This window comes from Haliotis cracherodii, unplaced genomic scaffold (genome assembly GCF_022045235.1).
Source record: "Haliotis cracherodii isolate W230 unplaced genomic scaffold, xgHalCrac1.p SCAF_16, whole genome shotgun sequence".
NCBI lineage: Eukaryota > Metazoa > Mollusca > Gastropoda > Lepetellida > Haliotidae > Haliotis > Haliotis cracherodii.
Genome location: NW_027266271.1, coordinates 26,581,288 through 26,598,638, shown reverse-complemented (window position 1 = coordinate 26,598,638; position 17,351 = coordinate 26,581,288). Strand labels below are relative to the sequence as shown.

The 17,351-nt window shown below is 38.2% G+C and overlaps 1 protein-coding gene across 1 annotated transcript; it reads right to left on the bottom strand.

Annotated features, from left to right (window-relative positions):
• Positions 1 to 2,396: 2,396 nt before the first annotated feature.
• On the bottom strand, positions 2,397 to 17,135 carry LOC139464017 (uncharacterized). The gene is made up of 13 exons (XM_071245531.1): positions 16,456 to 17,135; positions 14,987 to 15,178; positions 14,668 to 14,770; positions 11,206 to 11,351; positions 10,713 to 10,871; positions 10,197 to 10,303; positions 9,616 to 9,756; positions 7,563 to 7,606; positions 6,706 to 6,839; positions 5,941 to 6,271; positions 5,070 to 5,318; positions 4,453 to 4,612; positions 2,397 to 4,333 (listed from the first exon to the last, which is right to left on the bottom strand). Exons 1-13 carry the CDS (start codon positions 17,133 to 17,135, stop codon positions 4,119 to 4,121), a joined length of 2,661 nt encoding a protein of 886 aa, XP_071101632.1. The 3' UTR covers positions 2,397 to 4,118.
• Positions 17,136 to 17,351: the final 216 nt, after the last annotated feature.

Genomic DNA, 17,351 nt, shown 5'->3' with positions numbered 1-17,351 from the left:
TACCTACGTATAGTTACTCCAGATCCCGTCCTTATATACAGGGGCTTCTTACTTGTACATGTTGTTGTACCTACGTATAGTAACTACAGATCCCGTCCTGATAGACAGTGACTTTCTTCTTACATGTTTCTTCTTACTTGTACATGTTGCAGGGCCAGCTCGCTTTGTTTGGGTGTCGTGATATTTTTGTGGTGTTTTTTTTATGTCAGTGTGAGTGTATGACATGCTGTATTATTTATATACCCTCATGGCACGTCTATTATATGAGATACTTCTTGGTCATAGAAGCTTATCTTCAGGGACAACCATTCTAATTCTAAAACTCCGTTATTGATTCAATGTACATTCGCGTTCAGTATTGTAGTGAACAGTGAAATTAGCATACGTATACTTACGTATCTACGTGCCTCATATATGGCTTTCGAATGCTCTATAACATTGATCAAACAACTTTTGAGCAAGAGCCGTATGACCTGTATGAATTTCACACAAGTGCTTTGTGATATGTGAGCTAAATACATAGCCCACTTGCATAACAAGCCTAATGCTCTGTCGACGAGGTTAAACTCTTGTTCAAATTTAGGTTGGATCGTATTAATGAATCGATATCTGCATATCGCATTCAGCTTGACAGACTAAAACCAGTTGTGAACACCTGATGACATAACTGATTTTCAGTGATCAATTCATATAATCTACATCACTAAGATCGTATTTGCCCTCCATGCCCTATGTCTTACGTTTCGGCAGATAATCGAAACTGATTATTCTCCATTGTTGACGTTTAGATTTATATTGTCGTGACTGGGTGTAGTATTGAAACCACAGAAACCTAGTAGATGCTTGAAATATGTTTAGAATTCTTACCTTCCTGAAGAAATGTCACACACCTTTTCCACACCGCGTGATATACTTATCTGTTGCTCATGAAAAAAGCCGTTCTTTTCTTGGAAATTGGATGTCAGTTTCCTAGTTTCGTTTTGGATAAGAGAGATAACTCTACGATTTATTATAATAATTTATGCCACAACTGCATCTGTTATTAAGAATGGATGGTTAAGATTATTTTGGGGTACCTGCATACGGGTCACATACAGCTGGTCTGTGTCAGTGCCAGCTAAAAACACCCGTTATCTAGAAATCGACTGACTCAACACACACCATACCTAGTTGTGCCGATACCTGGACAGTGATAGATAAAGCCCAGAAATATTTCCAGGAAATAAACCACGTGGAACTTAAACTGAAAGTAGAACGGTGTTGTTCTTCTTTCTACCCTTCATTCAATTCACACATGAAATACATTTACTAATGAGTGAGTGAGTATGGTTTTACGCCGCATTTAGCAACATTCCAGCAATATCTGGGGACACCAGAAATGGGCTTCACTCATTGTACCCATGTCGGGAATCGAACCCGGGTCTCCGGCGTGGCGTGCCAACGCATTTACTAATGACAATACAAAGTACACGTATAACATTAATCCTTGAATTACTAGGATTGAATAGATCATTCAGTAACATATTCAGTTACAACTACTTTAATGAAGTGACAAATTCTTTAGTATACTGTCATCCTGACGGTTTCATACAGATCCTTATACCGTTGTCCAGTAAGGATTTACATTAATGCAGAGATCAGTGTTACACTCTGGCATACTCAATGCAGTGCATCACACGCATGCCCACAGTATGCGCTCACCATAATGACATATGCTTCGTTGTCAAGGGAGAGAGAAACAACATCGATCTTTATTGTCTTCACAGAGAGAAAATCAGCCTTCTTGCTAGGAACAATTGAAAGTGATGGAGTGTGTTCGATGCGTTTTGATGTGCAATTAGTAATAATCACCTTCAAGACGGCAGTTCGAAACAACAATTGGTTCAAGTTTTCATTTCTGGCAACTTTGTATTATTCGTTACTATATGTATACGGTGGATTTCTTCTTCCGTGTAATGTTGCATTGCCTCCAAAGAGTTACTCCGGACGCCCTCCTCGCTTACACTGACTTTCTTCTTACTTGTACAAGTGCCTACAGATAGGCCTAGATCCCCTCGTGACGTACGACGTGCCTGCTGTACCCTTACAAACATAGTCTCACACATAGACAGGTAGCCAGATGCATTTACTCCCCTCATAACATATACAGTCCCATACAGGAAAAGAAGTGATCTATTACCTCTACACTCAATGCCGTTGAAATAGCCAGGGGATGTTGGGAGTGTTCAACACGTGTTCGTGAAACTTGTTCCCGCAGTACACAAGCACTTGCTTTGGTAATACACAATGTGTAATACTGCTGTATGTTTAATAAACGAGTGATCTCTTCACCGGTAAGTAACACATATATATATTTCTGATACTCCACGTGGTAAAGAACGTAATGAAATCGTTATTACTGACTTTATTGACCAAAATACAAACATGGAAAATAACAATTGGTTACTCAAACAGAAGTTAAAGTTCCAGTATGGGGTCCACACTGTGAAGGCACATACTGGTGTCATTAATCGTCAGTTCACTGGAAAGCGTGCTGTCTGTATAAAAGACGTCTATTTGCATACGTGTATTATTCATGGTGATATTTGTTTGATTTGACATGCACTCATTTTTATTAAATGTGTTTCACCTGTTCTTCAAATATTTTAAAGCAAGTCTTGAAAGTGAAATTAGCATCATTGTTTGTATACACAATTAGGATCCAGGCCTTCCGCCATACCATTATACTATCAACTGGATATCAAGATGATCATCTAAAACTTGACTGACAAAAAAATCAAATACACACAATTCAACTTCCTGCTTTACAGTGTGTAATGCAATTTGAATGTAAACATTTTATCTATATTCCTAACTGAATACATTTCAACGTTCCTTTCGTTTGCAAAATAATGATTTGGGTCACAATGGAGTATCAATACCTATGTAATGTTATGGTATAGTATTAGTTGTGGACGCGAGGGATGCATAGTGTGCTGTAATGTGTGTGCGAGTTTATGTACTCCGAGCCGGACGTCGAGGCGTACATAGCCACGCTCACAGTGTACAGCCACACTGTCTATATACGCCGAGGGACCGGTTGACAACGAATCTATTTTACAGCCCTCATATCTCTTTATCAGTATGGCTAACTATTGATAGCTAGCAGGCGGCGCAAATTCATTCAGATTTATAACCCTTGTATTAAAATCGGATATAATCGCTTAAGTTCTCTGAACTGCATTTCATGGGTGTTCAGTTTGATATAATAGTATTATGTCATTGTATTCGCATTTGTAAGAAATTTGGCATTTACAGCTACGTACATGAACTTTGTACCTTATCTGTCTGCATTGTACACGGGGAAAATTGCTAATTCAGTAACCTATCGAAAAAGAGTATATTTATGCAAGGTAGGATAAACTGTATATGTCAATTACAAGGCATTCTGTACTGGAATTCAACGAAGGATCCCTGGTACCAGAGTCTGTCGTGATCGCACGGCTGGATGTCATCGTCACCATCGTAAAACAATATTCACTCATTCACTAATTCATCGATATTCCTATTGGTATTGATTAATAGCACGTATAAAGTAGGAACTGTTAGCGCTTATAGACGTCCAAACAAATTGAACATTTATGTATTTTTCCGAGATGACTTGTTTGTTCATTCACATACAAGTTGTTTGTTTGTTAAATTTCCCCGTTTGACATACACATGGAACGTTCTCCAACCCGATGTGATGGTAGGAGCTTGTCAACTGTTTGCCATAGTTTATGTGCTGATGCTTGGATATTCGACGTTACAACATTTTTATCCTATCTAAAAATAATTCATTCCAACAAAATAAAAAAAATCCAATTTGCATAAAGAAAAGTCATTGTTCACCGGATTTGTTGTAGGCCCCCTACAAATAGTCAAGACTGTCGTAAGAAAGTTAAAACTATTCTTTCATAACTTTCTCAGTGTTGTGCCTACATGTATGACATAAATACCTTTGTGTCTGTATGTTTTAAAACGCAGTCGTTTTCATACGAAGGCAGGACCCTCCACTTCTAACCTGACTCGCAGTATATCATATACAAACATAGTTTGTCCAGGGGAAGCTCTAGACAAAACAAAACAGGCGCATACGTTTAGGCAGATTTACAGACTTTCTTGTGGACTTTCCAGGCTTTCCTCTGACATGCTTTGCCACAGTAGAACACCAGGAGACATTTGGAACATCTCTTACAGTTTTCTGAGATCTTGCCACAGCTGTCACAAACTTCACCAGGCCTGGCGGCTAAGGAACCAGAACTCGCTCCACTGACCGGGGAAGATTGCCCTGATGTCCTTATGTCGGGAACACCTAAAACAACGACATTTATGAAGAACTGTGGACTATACCTTAGCAACGCACATCTGAGAAGCACCTGTTGCATAAATAGTTCGTAATTCAGCCCATTACTCATTTTCCTATGTACTTACACAGAGAATTGAACATTTTGCCCCAGTTCAAAGTAAGCAGGTCCGTGTAGGGATACCTCCCTCTCAGGATAGTTCTCGTAATCCATCTCCTGTCCTCAGGCTGATCTTGAATCATTCGGTGGGAGTTTACTTCTAGAATCCTCATCAACAAAGCATATCCCTGTCAGAGATAAAGCATACAACGCTGCACAACCATCCATTTTAGTCATAAAAGTAATGATGATGATGATGATGATGATGATGTGCCGATATAAAATTAAGGTTGTCTAATCAAATCTTCCCCAGTAGCGATATGTGATAAGGTGTAAAGTCACACATTTTCCCTATTGCCCTCACTGCATAATAGAATTCATGTGGGTCATTGTTCACAAAATCAATCCCTGGATTGTCTGGTTGAGACTTATTCACAGGCAGCGGGCATGTAGCTAGGCGAGCATATAGCAGAATATTGCTGAGTGTGGTGTTAGACAACAAAAACAAAAGAAGAACAAAAGTGCAGAATAGGTAAGTATATATTTGATCACAAGGTTTATGTATATAAAACAGCAAGAATGAAACAGCATGAAATAATCAACCAGATTACAGTACCTCTTGTTGTCCTTATAAGTAATGTTTACCTCGCTAAGGCGTTGAGAAGATAGGTCCATTTCCATACATGTCTTCTTGATGTCTTCCCAAGGCATGATTTCTTCATTCGTTATTTTCGTTTGGGTAACCAAATCCTCGGCTATGTCAAAATCGAAAAACGTCAAAAATAGAGTTGGTCTGTCCTCGTGGATCTTAAGACCTTCCAAACGAAGCATTTTGCTTGCTCCCTTGGCAGGATGTGAGTGACTTGGAGCTCTGAGTGCGATGTGTGTTGGTACCTATGAAAACAACAAGCATATGCTGGATTAAAGGTCCAGTATTTAAATTGATATTCAAATGCATATATTGAAGGAAAGATGACTTCTCCTGAGATACGACAGTATCCTTTTCTCACATATTATATCCCGTTATTACAATATATACAGTTACATCAGTTTTTATTTCACAAACAACTGAATAGTGTGTACTGTTTATTTACACTTCGTCAATTCACTGTACAGTGAAAGTACTACACCGGACCATGGCTGACGACTAAACTTTCGACCCGTGAATATCCGGGGTAGAATAGGTCTTCAGCAACCAATGATTGCCGTAAAAGGCGACTATGCTTGCCGTAAGAGGCGACTATTCTTGCCGTAAGAGGCGACTAACGGGATCGGGTGGTCAGGCTTGCTGACTTGTTTGATGCATGTCATCGATCCCAATTGCGTGGAATGATGCTCATGATATTAATCACTGGTTTGTCTGATCCAGCCTTGATTATTTACAGACCGCCGTCATATAGCTGGATTATTGGTGAGTGCGGCGATAAACAACAAACCAACCCACCAACCAACCAACTAAACTACCAAAATGGTGCACCAAAAGATACATGTTTAACCACACAAATATTATACCTACCCCTGATGAAAACGGGACTGTTATCAAGATCCGCTCCACAAGAAATCTAAGCTGCTGTATTGGCGAAGGATTCCCTGCAGACACCTGACACATGCTTGCAACATACGTCTCTAATGTTTCTTTTCCGGTTTTCGAGAGAGGAAAGTTGGGCAGATCAGCTACAGAGTTTGTGTTGAGCTTGTTCCAGGGCAAAACACGTTCACCCATGGTCACATCAGCATCCTTGACAAGACAAGCTTCAATCCTCCCTCTCTTCCTTGACAGCTTAATTTTGCTCCTGTTTAAAGCAATTCCGCATGAAAGCCTTAGCGTTTCACTAAAGCTTGAATATCTGAAGCATGAAAAGTACAACATTCAGAAAAATATCGATAAAGGAGTAATCGTCTAAGATCTACATTAATTTGGGCTTTAATTCACCATCAAGCTGACACGAGATGACAAAACTAAAATACCGTTCAAGAGATAAGGATTTTGATGACCAATGAACTCTTCATAGCGGATAATCGAGACTGGTTATTCTCTGGCGTTGACGTTATATATTTCGAGCGCATAGGAACACAGTTAAGTATGCTTAGATAAACTTTATTTAAACTTCTGAAACTCGTTCCGTACGTACACCTGTCACACATATGAGAGCGTAATGATTTTAACACGTTTTGACATGACATATTATGATATGTCAGGCTTTCCGACAGGAAATGTGTTAATAGTTTGTGATGTAAAAAATTCGGTTTACCAAGGAATAAACTCAAAACAAAAAGTTACCCATTCTGACTGTTCTGTAGTTCTACAACATATGGGTCTCCATCAACAGGATCCGTGCGGAACGTCCCTTTCTTCAGGCATTCTGGGTCTGTTGTGATGGTCACAAGGTAATGATCTGCGTACTCAGTCACCGTCTGTGCATCAACACGTGTACACGTTAGTAGTATACGTAGTCATGACAATCTACGGTTCGGTTTTCCTATTGATAACGAGGTCTGCGTTAATTTGAAACAACAATAACAGAATACTGTATGACGAGTTAGGATGATAATAAGAAGATGATATGAGTGGTGTTTCAATGACAGCATTTATTCTGGTCATTTCAGCAACGGGGACACTTAAGGTTTTTCTCCCACATACAGCAGTCACGTGACAAAATAACTGAAATAATTTCCAGAGCGGCGTTAGACCAAACTCATCCACTCCAATCCGCAGCATTTCTGTTGGACGTTCTAAAACTGAGAAACTGTTTGAGCTGTTTAACTCGAGATAAGTTTGGGAAATATTATTTTCGTTGCATGAAAACACGTTTCTCAACCATGTTCGTTTGTTGGTTTGTTGTTTAACGCCGCACTCAGCAATATTCCAACGGTCTGTAAATAATTGAATCTGGACCAGACAATCCAGTGACTGATATCATGAGCATCGATCTTCAGAATGTGGGATCGATGACATGCATCAACCAAGTGAGCGAGCCTGACAAGCATAGTCGCATTTTACGGCAAGCATGGGTTGCTGAAGACATATTCCTCCCCGGATCTTCACGGGTATTCATTCATGTACGATTGTTGGCAAGTTTGTGCATAGGATAATATTTTGAAACTTCAATGCATTATGATTAAAGAATATGTACTTACACTCCTTTTTTTCGGGTCTGGGGAATGGGTTAACAGGTTGGCGTCTTGTAATTATGAAAAGTAGAAACATCATGTGATTCATTACAAGCTACTGCGCAATGTGCATATCTTGAAAACGTTTGTGGAGGGCATTATTTGCCGACAAAAAGTCATGTTTCGTTATATCAGTAATTCAATTCCTGATATCTTGAAACTAAATACAGATATCAATAATTAATTATTGATATCTTCAGTTGTTGCCATTATTGAAGACTTCCGCTTTTTTGCAGATATCTTCAATTTATTCTGTCTGTTAAGTACTTCGGGTTATGTTTCTAACCATTGCGGAAAATTTCTTCTCACTACGGAGACCATGTTTTCAAATTGATCACTGCTGTCATAGTCAGTCCCCTCAACTCCTGCGCGAATTGCTTGGCGCGCTGTTGAAACTACTTCCTGCACAAGTTGGGCATGGTTTTGCCGCCATTTTGGAACTGGAAGAATTTACGGATATGTAGCCAGACCGGAAGTATTTGAAGATATCTGTAAATCATTTCCCACACTTTTTGGGACCGGAATCATTCTTTTGCCGTTCCTTCATGTTACCTAAATCATATTAAAGATATCAACAATTGATATAAAGATATCTTCAAAATTATTAATGATATCTTGAATATGATTAAAGATATCTTAAATTGAATTAAAGATATCTAAAACGAATAAATGATATCTGTAATGCATCTTAATTCAAGATATCTTGAATTGAATTTAGGATATCTTAAATATATTTCTAATATGATTATGTACAGCAGGGTGGTAATTGTTTAATGATATCTTAAATACATTAAGAGATATCACGAAAGAAGAGAAGATTGATAACATCTTGCCGTATTTCTTTCAACGTAAATGTATTCAAATATTAGACAAGTTTAAAGAAACTATTTCACCCCAAATTGATGGGGATGCGCCATCTTGCATGACCGTAAGGAAAGAACGATGTTACCACGGATTCGTTGGATGACGGGAAAGGTAATTTGAACCATTTTGTGCCGTGACGTCAGTCCATTATGACGTACACAAAAAATGCACTTTGTCGGAGGATAAAGTACAGATGTCGCCTTTGAACTTTTAGTAAAGATTTTTAGAATATTTCTCATTGTGTAAATAACATCATTCGGGTTGGCAGTAACACTGTGCAACGTCTACTCTACTCCCGATAGACACTACTATTTTTGCAGTAATGCATAGACTCACTACGTACCTCCAAATTGTGCTTTCAACATATTTTACTTGAATATGTCCGTAAACTATATATTGCAGTTGCCTGTTATCAGAATAACTGTTAACATAGAATAACTTGGTCTAAGGCGCCGCGATTCGCTGTGCAGAGTTTCGTCCCTTGGGCACGCAAGAAACCTGTGATTGTGGGTTCGAATCCCGGTTCGCCCCGATTATTTTTCTAGGTTTGTCAGCACCATATCCGTGCTCTTTGGTTTCACCGAAGTGGTAACGTCTGAGACCTGCATCACCTCGGGCTTTCCTCCCACACTAAGCTGACACGCCGTGATGATATGACTGGAATACTGTTAAAAGCGGCGTTAAACCCTACTCACTCACTGGTAAAGTTTGTGTGTGCAAATGCGTTCAGGAACATGATCTTCGAACCGGCATCATGTCGTTTTTTATCATCGATATTGGAGAAATCTGACAGCGGGTGTCTCATGTTGTGATGATAACACTTAATCTATAATAAGATGCTTCCATTTTTGTGTCGAGAGAGAATCGGGGATTTCTTTTACAAACTTATTCTGCCTCCGGTGATATCAAATCGATATTGGAGAAATCTGACAGCGGGTGTCTCATGTTGTGATGATAACACTTAATCTATAATAAGATGCTTCCATTTTTGTGTCGAGAGAGAATCGGGGATTTCTTTTACAAACTTATTCTGCCTCCGGTGATATCAAAAACAAAATTTAATGGATGTTGCTCTCATCAAATTAAAAAATGTGTCTTGAACCTGTGACATGTACAAATCAAGTGTTTGTTTGTTGCTTAACGACGCTAGAGTTACCTTTAGCAATATTCTGAATCCTTTTCAGAATCTTGTCCGTTCCTCTTTTGAAACACCTCTTCTTAACTACTGAGGTATCTCCACTGTCTAAACCTTGATAATTTTCAATTTGTTCAAGTGCTTTAGACACTGCATCTGATGCTGAAATATATGCCAATGCATTCTTAGGTACAAATTTATTATAAATTTGATTAGTTAACAGGAACAAGGACAACGAAACTGTGATATTATGTATTGGTGAGAGACGGGAGTTGTTTTAGGCAAATAATCTGTTCCCGAACATAATTTGTTCTCATATTTTACAAAACAGAACAGATTATTTGAAGTACATGCTGCATGTTCTGAAAACAATAATGTTCTGTTGGTCCCCAAAAAGTGTCCCTTCCTCAGATATATGTGTACGTTGTTAAACACATAGTCACACACATACCATTTAGTTGTTTGTTCACTCCAACAAACGTTTCGTCTTTGACTATTCATTAAATTGATATGGGTAAGCAGTATTTGATTATTTCAAAGGTTTGAGAGATGTTGAGTGAAAGGTAGATATATTTTAAACTAAACTTTTAAGGATCACATACCGTTTTCAGCAAGAGTTAGGGCTGTCAGGTTCTCCTGCTCCCCGGCTGTTTTCCATTTCAAAGTCAACTTTGAACGTTTGTGTGCAAACTGAGTTAGCAGGAGACTCCTGATGAAAGAAGTGACTTGTTAATGGTCACTTTGTAGCAAATTCCTGCCCTAACGAATCATGGACTAATGTGGAATAATCTTGACTGTTATACCTCATCTCCTATAAATACTACTCCGCACGATCAGTTGAAAGCTAGGAGTATTTCACTGATCGGTTCATGATTTTCACAGCCATTTGAACTTTTAGGCCCAAATGAATCGGTTTCGTCGGATAATCGAGACTGGTTATTCTATTATACTCGTGTCAACATTTAAAGTGAAGTAACATTGGAACATATGTTCTTTTTAAATGGTCGATCGTATGTTCCGTAAATCACGTGTAACAGTCACTTGTTCAAACATGAAGTTTATAAATATGACATATATGCTACATTTCTTCTGTAAACAAAGACATTTCGAGTACTCACTCATGTCCAAGTGAGATGTCTTCTGCTAGGTGCAAACCAAACACCGTTGGATACATCAAAATTGGCACATCAATGCAGTCATGAAGAAAGATTTCTACTGAAATGTAGCCCTCTAGTCTCGTGTAGTTAAAGCTCTCTGTCCTTAGCAGTCCATTTGGCCTGAACGAAAACAAAACCATAAACAGGTTACACAGAGAGATATTAGAGTGAGTGAGTGAGTGAGTGAGTGAGTGAGTGAGTGTGAGTGTGTGTGTGTGTGTGTGTGTGTGTGTGTGTGTGTGTGTGTGTGTGTGTGTGTGCTTACCATCCTAGACAAATAATCAGGGCGAACCAGGATTTGAACCGATGACCACAAATGTATGGCACGGCCAAGGGAGACGACTGGGCCAACCATGAGATGGTATGCTTCATTATCTTTATTTCATTAATGGTTGTTACTATAGTGATTTGATAACACTGTTTTATTGAATTTCAGTTCTTCGGGTATACTTCCGATTTCAATCTGTCGTGAGAACAACTCAGTACAGCGATCAGACCAACTCTATCTGCTAAATTTGACGTGTCGATGAAGTCAAATCGGAGATCTTCCGGGAGGTCCGTCTCACATACTGCTGTTGCCTCTCCATGCCACATATGGATCTGCAAAACAATTCATCATAAACTGAAAATGAGCATTCATAATAGCAATGCACTAATTATGATATATGAGGAGCTTTTGTTAAAGTCAAAGTCAAAGACGTGTATTGTATCAGAGGCCATCTGCCCATATACAATTTCAGATTAATACATTGGGTGAGAATTTACAGATTGGGAGATACAACAAAAATTATAAAAATATAACATTCATTTAACAATCGGTGATAATCATGAGGACTTTCTAGGGTAAGGTAATTAAAATTCTGAATTTCCACTCAACATGTTATTTCGTAGTTCCATCCCATGTTTTACAAATAAAGACAGTTTAAACATTACATCGGCATCATTCGATGACAAAATAGAAACAAACTCTATTCTACTCGTCTTAGATAAGAAACATTCTGGTATATATCTGCATAATAAGGACATTCAAAGGTAAAATGTATTTCGTCTTCTATAGCAGAGTTACAGAATGGACAAATTCTTAGTATTCTTTCAAGTGATATATTCAGTCCATAATTTATCATACGTTTTGACAAGCCAAGTCTGTATTTAATATATACATTTCTTAGGCGACTATTTGTTAAAACTGATAGATATTTTTCTGGCTCTAATAAAGTCTTAAATGTTCTGTACAAATCATAACGTGAACTGTTTTCCAAGTTGCATTGCCACCCTTCATAGAACATATTTATTGCTATTTTATGAAAATCATTTAGAAATAAATGTTGATCACCAACAGATTGGTTAAGCCATATATACCCATATCCATGTGAGAATAATAGTGTCCTTATATGCGATACCCATGTAACCTTACCGATACTATCTAAATGAAAGAGAATGTTATATGCTTTTTTCGGAAGCTGATGTTCTGGCATACGGATGATATTAAACCAATATTTTAAACACTTTATTTGCGAATTAATGTAAAGTGGGTATCTTCCACATTCTCCATATATCATATTATGTGGTGTTGCTATTCCAACGCGAAGAAACTTTTCACATGCCAGTAGGTGAATTCCTTCTAAACATTCATATATTCGGTAACCCCACACTTCAGATCCATGCAATAAAATTGGCTGTATTTGAGTATCAAATAATTTGAAAAATACTTTTGGTGTAATAACGCCAAGTTTATGTGAAACAGACATTATATTAAGTAAAGCTCTTTTCCATCGCAGTGATAAGTCAGATACACATTTGTCCATATTCAGTGTTGAATTAAACATTATGCCGAGATACTTATAACCATTAACTACATTAATTTGTTGTCCATTTAAGTACCATCTTTCCTTAAAATTTAAAGGACCCCCTTTTCTGAATACTATAATTTCTGTCTTATCTAAATTTACAGATAAATTCAATTCCTTAGTATATTTATCTAGTCAGTTGTCAGGGTTTCTCGGATCGCCTTTTTTATGTAGAGGGACTATTTCTGAACAAGACCAACTGCTTGGAAATATTTGATTATCAAAGAGTTTGTTGAAACATTTATGGAGAAATGGGAGTTTATCCAATTGGGAACATTTAAGCATTTCTATCAGCACTTGATTGGGCCCGGCAGATTTTCCTTTTTTTAACTTATTTATTGATGATGTAATTTTATGTTCAGTTATCGCAGAATTTAGTATGAATGCCTCAATATATGTAAACTGATTAGAACTGAGTTCATTTTCATCATCTAAGTGAGGAGAAAAAACATTGTCATTTGCAGAAACCACTCTAAAATGGCAAAGCCATTCTGCTTTCGTTATATGATTCTTCAGTCTGGGTTTGTTTTCTAATGATCTTATCTGTTTCCAAAAGCTAGATTGACTAGTTATGCTTCTATGCAATCTTTCAACTGATTTCTTACGTGAAATGGATTTAAATTTTCTGCAACAAAATTTATAATGATTTCTTTGTCGACAGTACACAATTCTGTTAGCGACTGTTCTTTGTGTTCTAAATCTCCTAGGTGCCCTACGTGTTGTGGATCCATACATGAATCATTGTTGCCCCTCTTACCCATATTTGGAAATTTACACATCAATTCTAATGGAAAGTGATCAGAATCAGAACGATCACCGACAGTGAACATATTGATAAACTGAAAGAAATCTGGTGAACTTACAAAAGAATCGTTCACACTAGAGCCATGTTGGCTACAATAAGTAAATTCCCCATTAGTATCACCATATACACGTCCATTTACGATGTAAAGTTTAAAAACATAGCATAAATCCAACAACATTTGACCAAATCTATTTACAACTGTATCCTTTGAAGTACGATCCTCAACAGGGTCATCCTCCTCCTCAGGGAAAGGGGAGGTATGATTGAAGCTATCATCATTATTGCTAATATCAGGGTTATTTCTCTTACCTGTTCTCGCGTTCATATCTCCACAGATTAAATTATATGAATTTGAAATCATTTCATCATTATCTATTATGAATTCTTCTACTTTTCAATGTTACCATTGGTGTTTACATAATTATAATAAGGAGACCCCAATGGAGGGATATAGGTACATAACAAATTCACATTTTTGTCAATTCTAAATAAATCTTTAGATAACGAGAGACCAATTATGTTGTCTCTATCTGCTTGTATAACATTACAGAAACTACTCAGTGATTGACGTACACACAGACAAATACCACCTGATAAAAGTCCATAGTTGGATAACTTAACTGCAGGACAGCAAAAAGTATCATACCCATGTAGCCAATGTTTTCCTGGAATATTTACAACAAATGTCTCAACAATGCACACAATATCTAATTTACTGATGTAAGTTAAAAGGTCAACATCATTTATTTAGCTGAGAAGACCACCAATATTCCAACATAATAAGGAGAACGCGTCTCTGTTGACATCAGTAACACTGTGAGCGCGAGTATCACCGGTGTGCACATCAGAGGTTCCTTGTGGTAGATGATCCGGGCCATGGCCATTGTGCTATTTCCCAGGGCGTTTCACAGACTCTGTTGTTTTGTCCCATAAACTCTGTGTGGCAGAGGGGGTTGAGAGGGAATATTATTTTCAGTCAGACTTAGAAGACACAGATTTCTTGTCTATGAAAGGAGTGAGTGATTTGTGTTTAACGCTGCTTATAACAGTATTCCAGCTGACAAACCTAGAAACATAATCGGGGCAACCGGGATTCGAAGCCACAACCATAGGTTTCTGGCGTGCCCAAGGGACACTGCACAGCGAATTGCGGCACCTTGGACGACTTGGCCACCCGTCTATGAATGGAAAAGTCATACAATTTAAATATACATTTTGTAAACTCGAAAATGGTTTATCCTTTCATTCTGTGTACTGTTTGTACCTTGATAGCACAGTCATCTTTCATTGCTGCCTGGAAACTTTCCACCCACTTCTTCAGTATTTCCAAGCAGAGAGAGGCAAGTGTCACAGTACGCCCATCGTATCTAGGTGTGAGTACAGTTCATGTAAACGTGAAGAAATATAAACTTTGTATACACGACCGTGTTAAGGCATAGCAATGACAGTTTCTTGCATATCATGTCTGAAAATCAATTAACTTAACGTCAGCAAAAGGGCTAAAGTATTTCGTTTGAACCGTGTTTATGTTGCAATAAATTAAGCGAAACAGGACCGTTTACTGAGAAATTATGTTTCTCTACCTGTGGAGTTCCAGGTCAAAGTCGTAACAAAAGAATGGACAGCAGGCATCTGGGACTTTCCAAATACTACACCCGGGTCTCAATAGCGTAATGTTGCCCTTGAAACTATCCACGATCTGTTCAGACGACAGCGACTTTGAATTGACCCTCGTAACCCCAGTTGAAATGAAGTCCCGGATCTCTTGATGGTACCTGCACAGATTAAAGAAGCATGAACTAGAAGAAGGGTTTGTGGGAAGGAATTATTCTTGATGAAAGCATCCCCTATCAAAAGGCACTGGTGATGATTGTCCTTTGTATTTGTATCAGTCCATTATATAAAACATACATCTACGCAGATGATACTTATATCTACGTAGAAGATACCTTTATCTACGTATGTGATATCGTTATCGCACGTATCGTTACTCAGAGAGAAGTTGCGACCCAAGTTGGATACAAGTTTACACAAACATTAATATTTTAAATTAAAGGTGATTAATAAATTACTGTTCATTTATTGTTTGGGGGCATGTTGGTCGTCTATTTTCCGTATTTTTTACAACATACTGAGATCATTTCAATTGCAAATGGTCAAACTATCAAAATTAGAAACTGCAAAGTTGTACCTTCAGTGCTTCATAGGATGATGACGAACATTCGTTTTATTTAGGGTTTTTTTATTCTTGATTCTTGAGTTTGATTGATTCTCACCCCTTCATGTTCACGTTGGGGCGGTCGAGTAGCCTGGTAGTTATAGCGTTCGCTCGTCACGCTGAAGACCTGGGTTCGATTCGCGACATGGGTACAATGTGTGAAGCCCATTTCTGGTGTCCCCCGCCTTGATATTGCTGGAATATTGCTAAAAGCGGCGTAAAACCATACTCACTCACTCACTCATGTTCACGTTTTACATCTTAAACCTCATTTCCGTAATGGAGAAATCATGAGAATCAACATATTCGAGTGATACCTCAGACTTAAACCATGCCATAGTTGAATAATGACCTATCGTTGTGTGCCTGTTTGTGGTTTGGAAAGTATTTTGTACCCTCCTCTCTTTATTACAGTTGTAAAAGACTGCAGCGTGTGTCATTCTTCAGTAACCCCCACACAGAGATTGGTCGATAGTCGTTATTAATTGAGCCAGAGGTTAAATATCACTGACCCGGAACTATTGTCGATTACTCGAGAAAATATGGTTACAAAAGTCGATGAATCGATAGATTATACTTTCTTTCATGCAGATTATAATATCATATACGTAGATACAATGTACGTAGATGAAAGTATCACCTACGTTGATATATTTTTAGGTTGTGGCACTAATACGTTTCCATAAAACGCTTAGCGTTCTGGAATGTAAATACATGATAGAATCGATGTTAGGAATAACAAAACATGACTGTTATATTGAACTTCGATCAGCAATTGACTCTGAGCTAAATGTAAAGAGGCGTAGTCCGTGTGGTAATAATCAGATAATATACCTGTCCTTGAGCCGAGGTACTTTATCAAGCCGACCACAATGGGCACTGACTCCAGCTGTCATCCAGTCTACTGCTGTCTGTGGTAAGTCAACTTTAGGACTAATCAATGTTCCTGTTATCCAATCCATTGTTACCGTTGGCATATCGCTTCTGTACGTCGTGTCAAGGTATTCCAATCTCGTATCTGTCGTTTGTTTACCATTAATTTCAGCTTTCTCCATACCTAGAAGAGCCCTTTTGATGGAAACTTCACTTTTCAAATTTCCAAAATATACCCCGTTATTGCCTGACTGGACTGACGCCACTTCCTTCATCACTTTCTTTAGCCTCTGCAGGTGTTCTTGTGACAAAAGGGCGTCGTACCAGACTCCCCACAGAAACTTCATGTCTTCAGAGTTGTTTGGATCAATTTTTCCAGCGAGGTAGAGTAAAATCAGATCGCGCCCCAAGATACTGTCTGCAATGTCATTGAGGTGGATGTTGATTCTCTGATCCTTTGATTTTGTGGTCCCTCTTGTCTGAAGTATGTGCATGGTATGCAGGACGTTCCTGACGTCACCACACCCCAGTAACAGCATGTCACACTCCCTACCAACATGACATCCAAGCGTCACATCAACTGACCGTGTGTTTCCAATCGGATAATACACCGACGATAATTGTGGGTTAGTCGCCTCCATATTGCTGTAACAAATACGATAAAATCTAATAGGAGATATTTCAATAATGGGTGTAGTGATTGGTTGGATACTACAGCTTATTATATAGTGTACATGTCGTGAAGATTTTACATCTATTAGCAAATGTCATCTGACGTTTTCGGAGAAAACTATGAAATGCTGGACTTCCTTATTGATAACATTTATGTGAGATTAAGACATATAGACAAGAAGTAG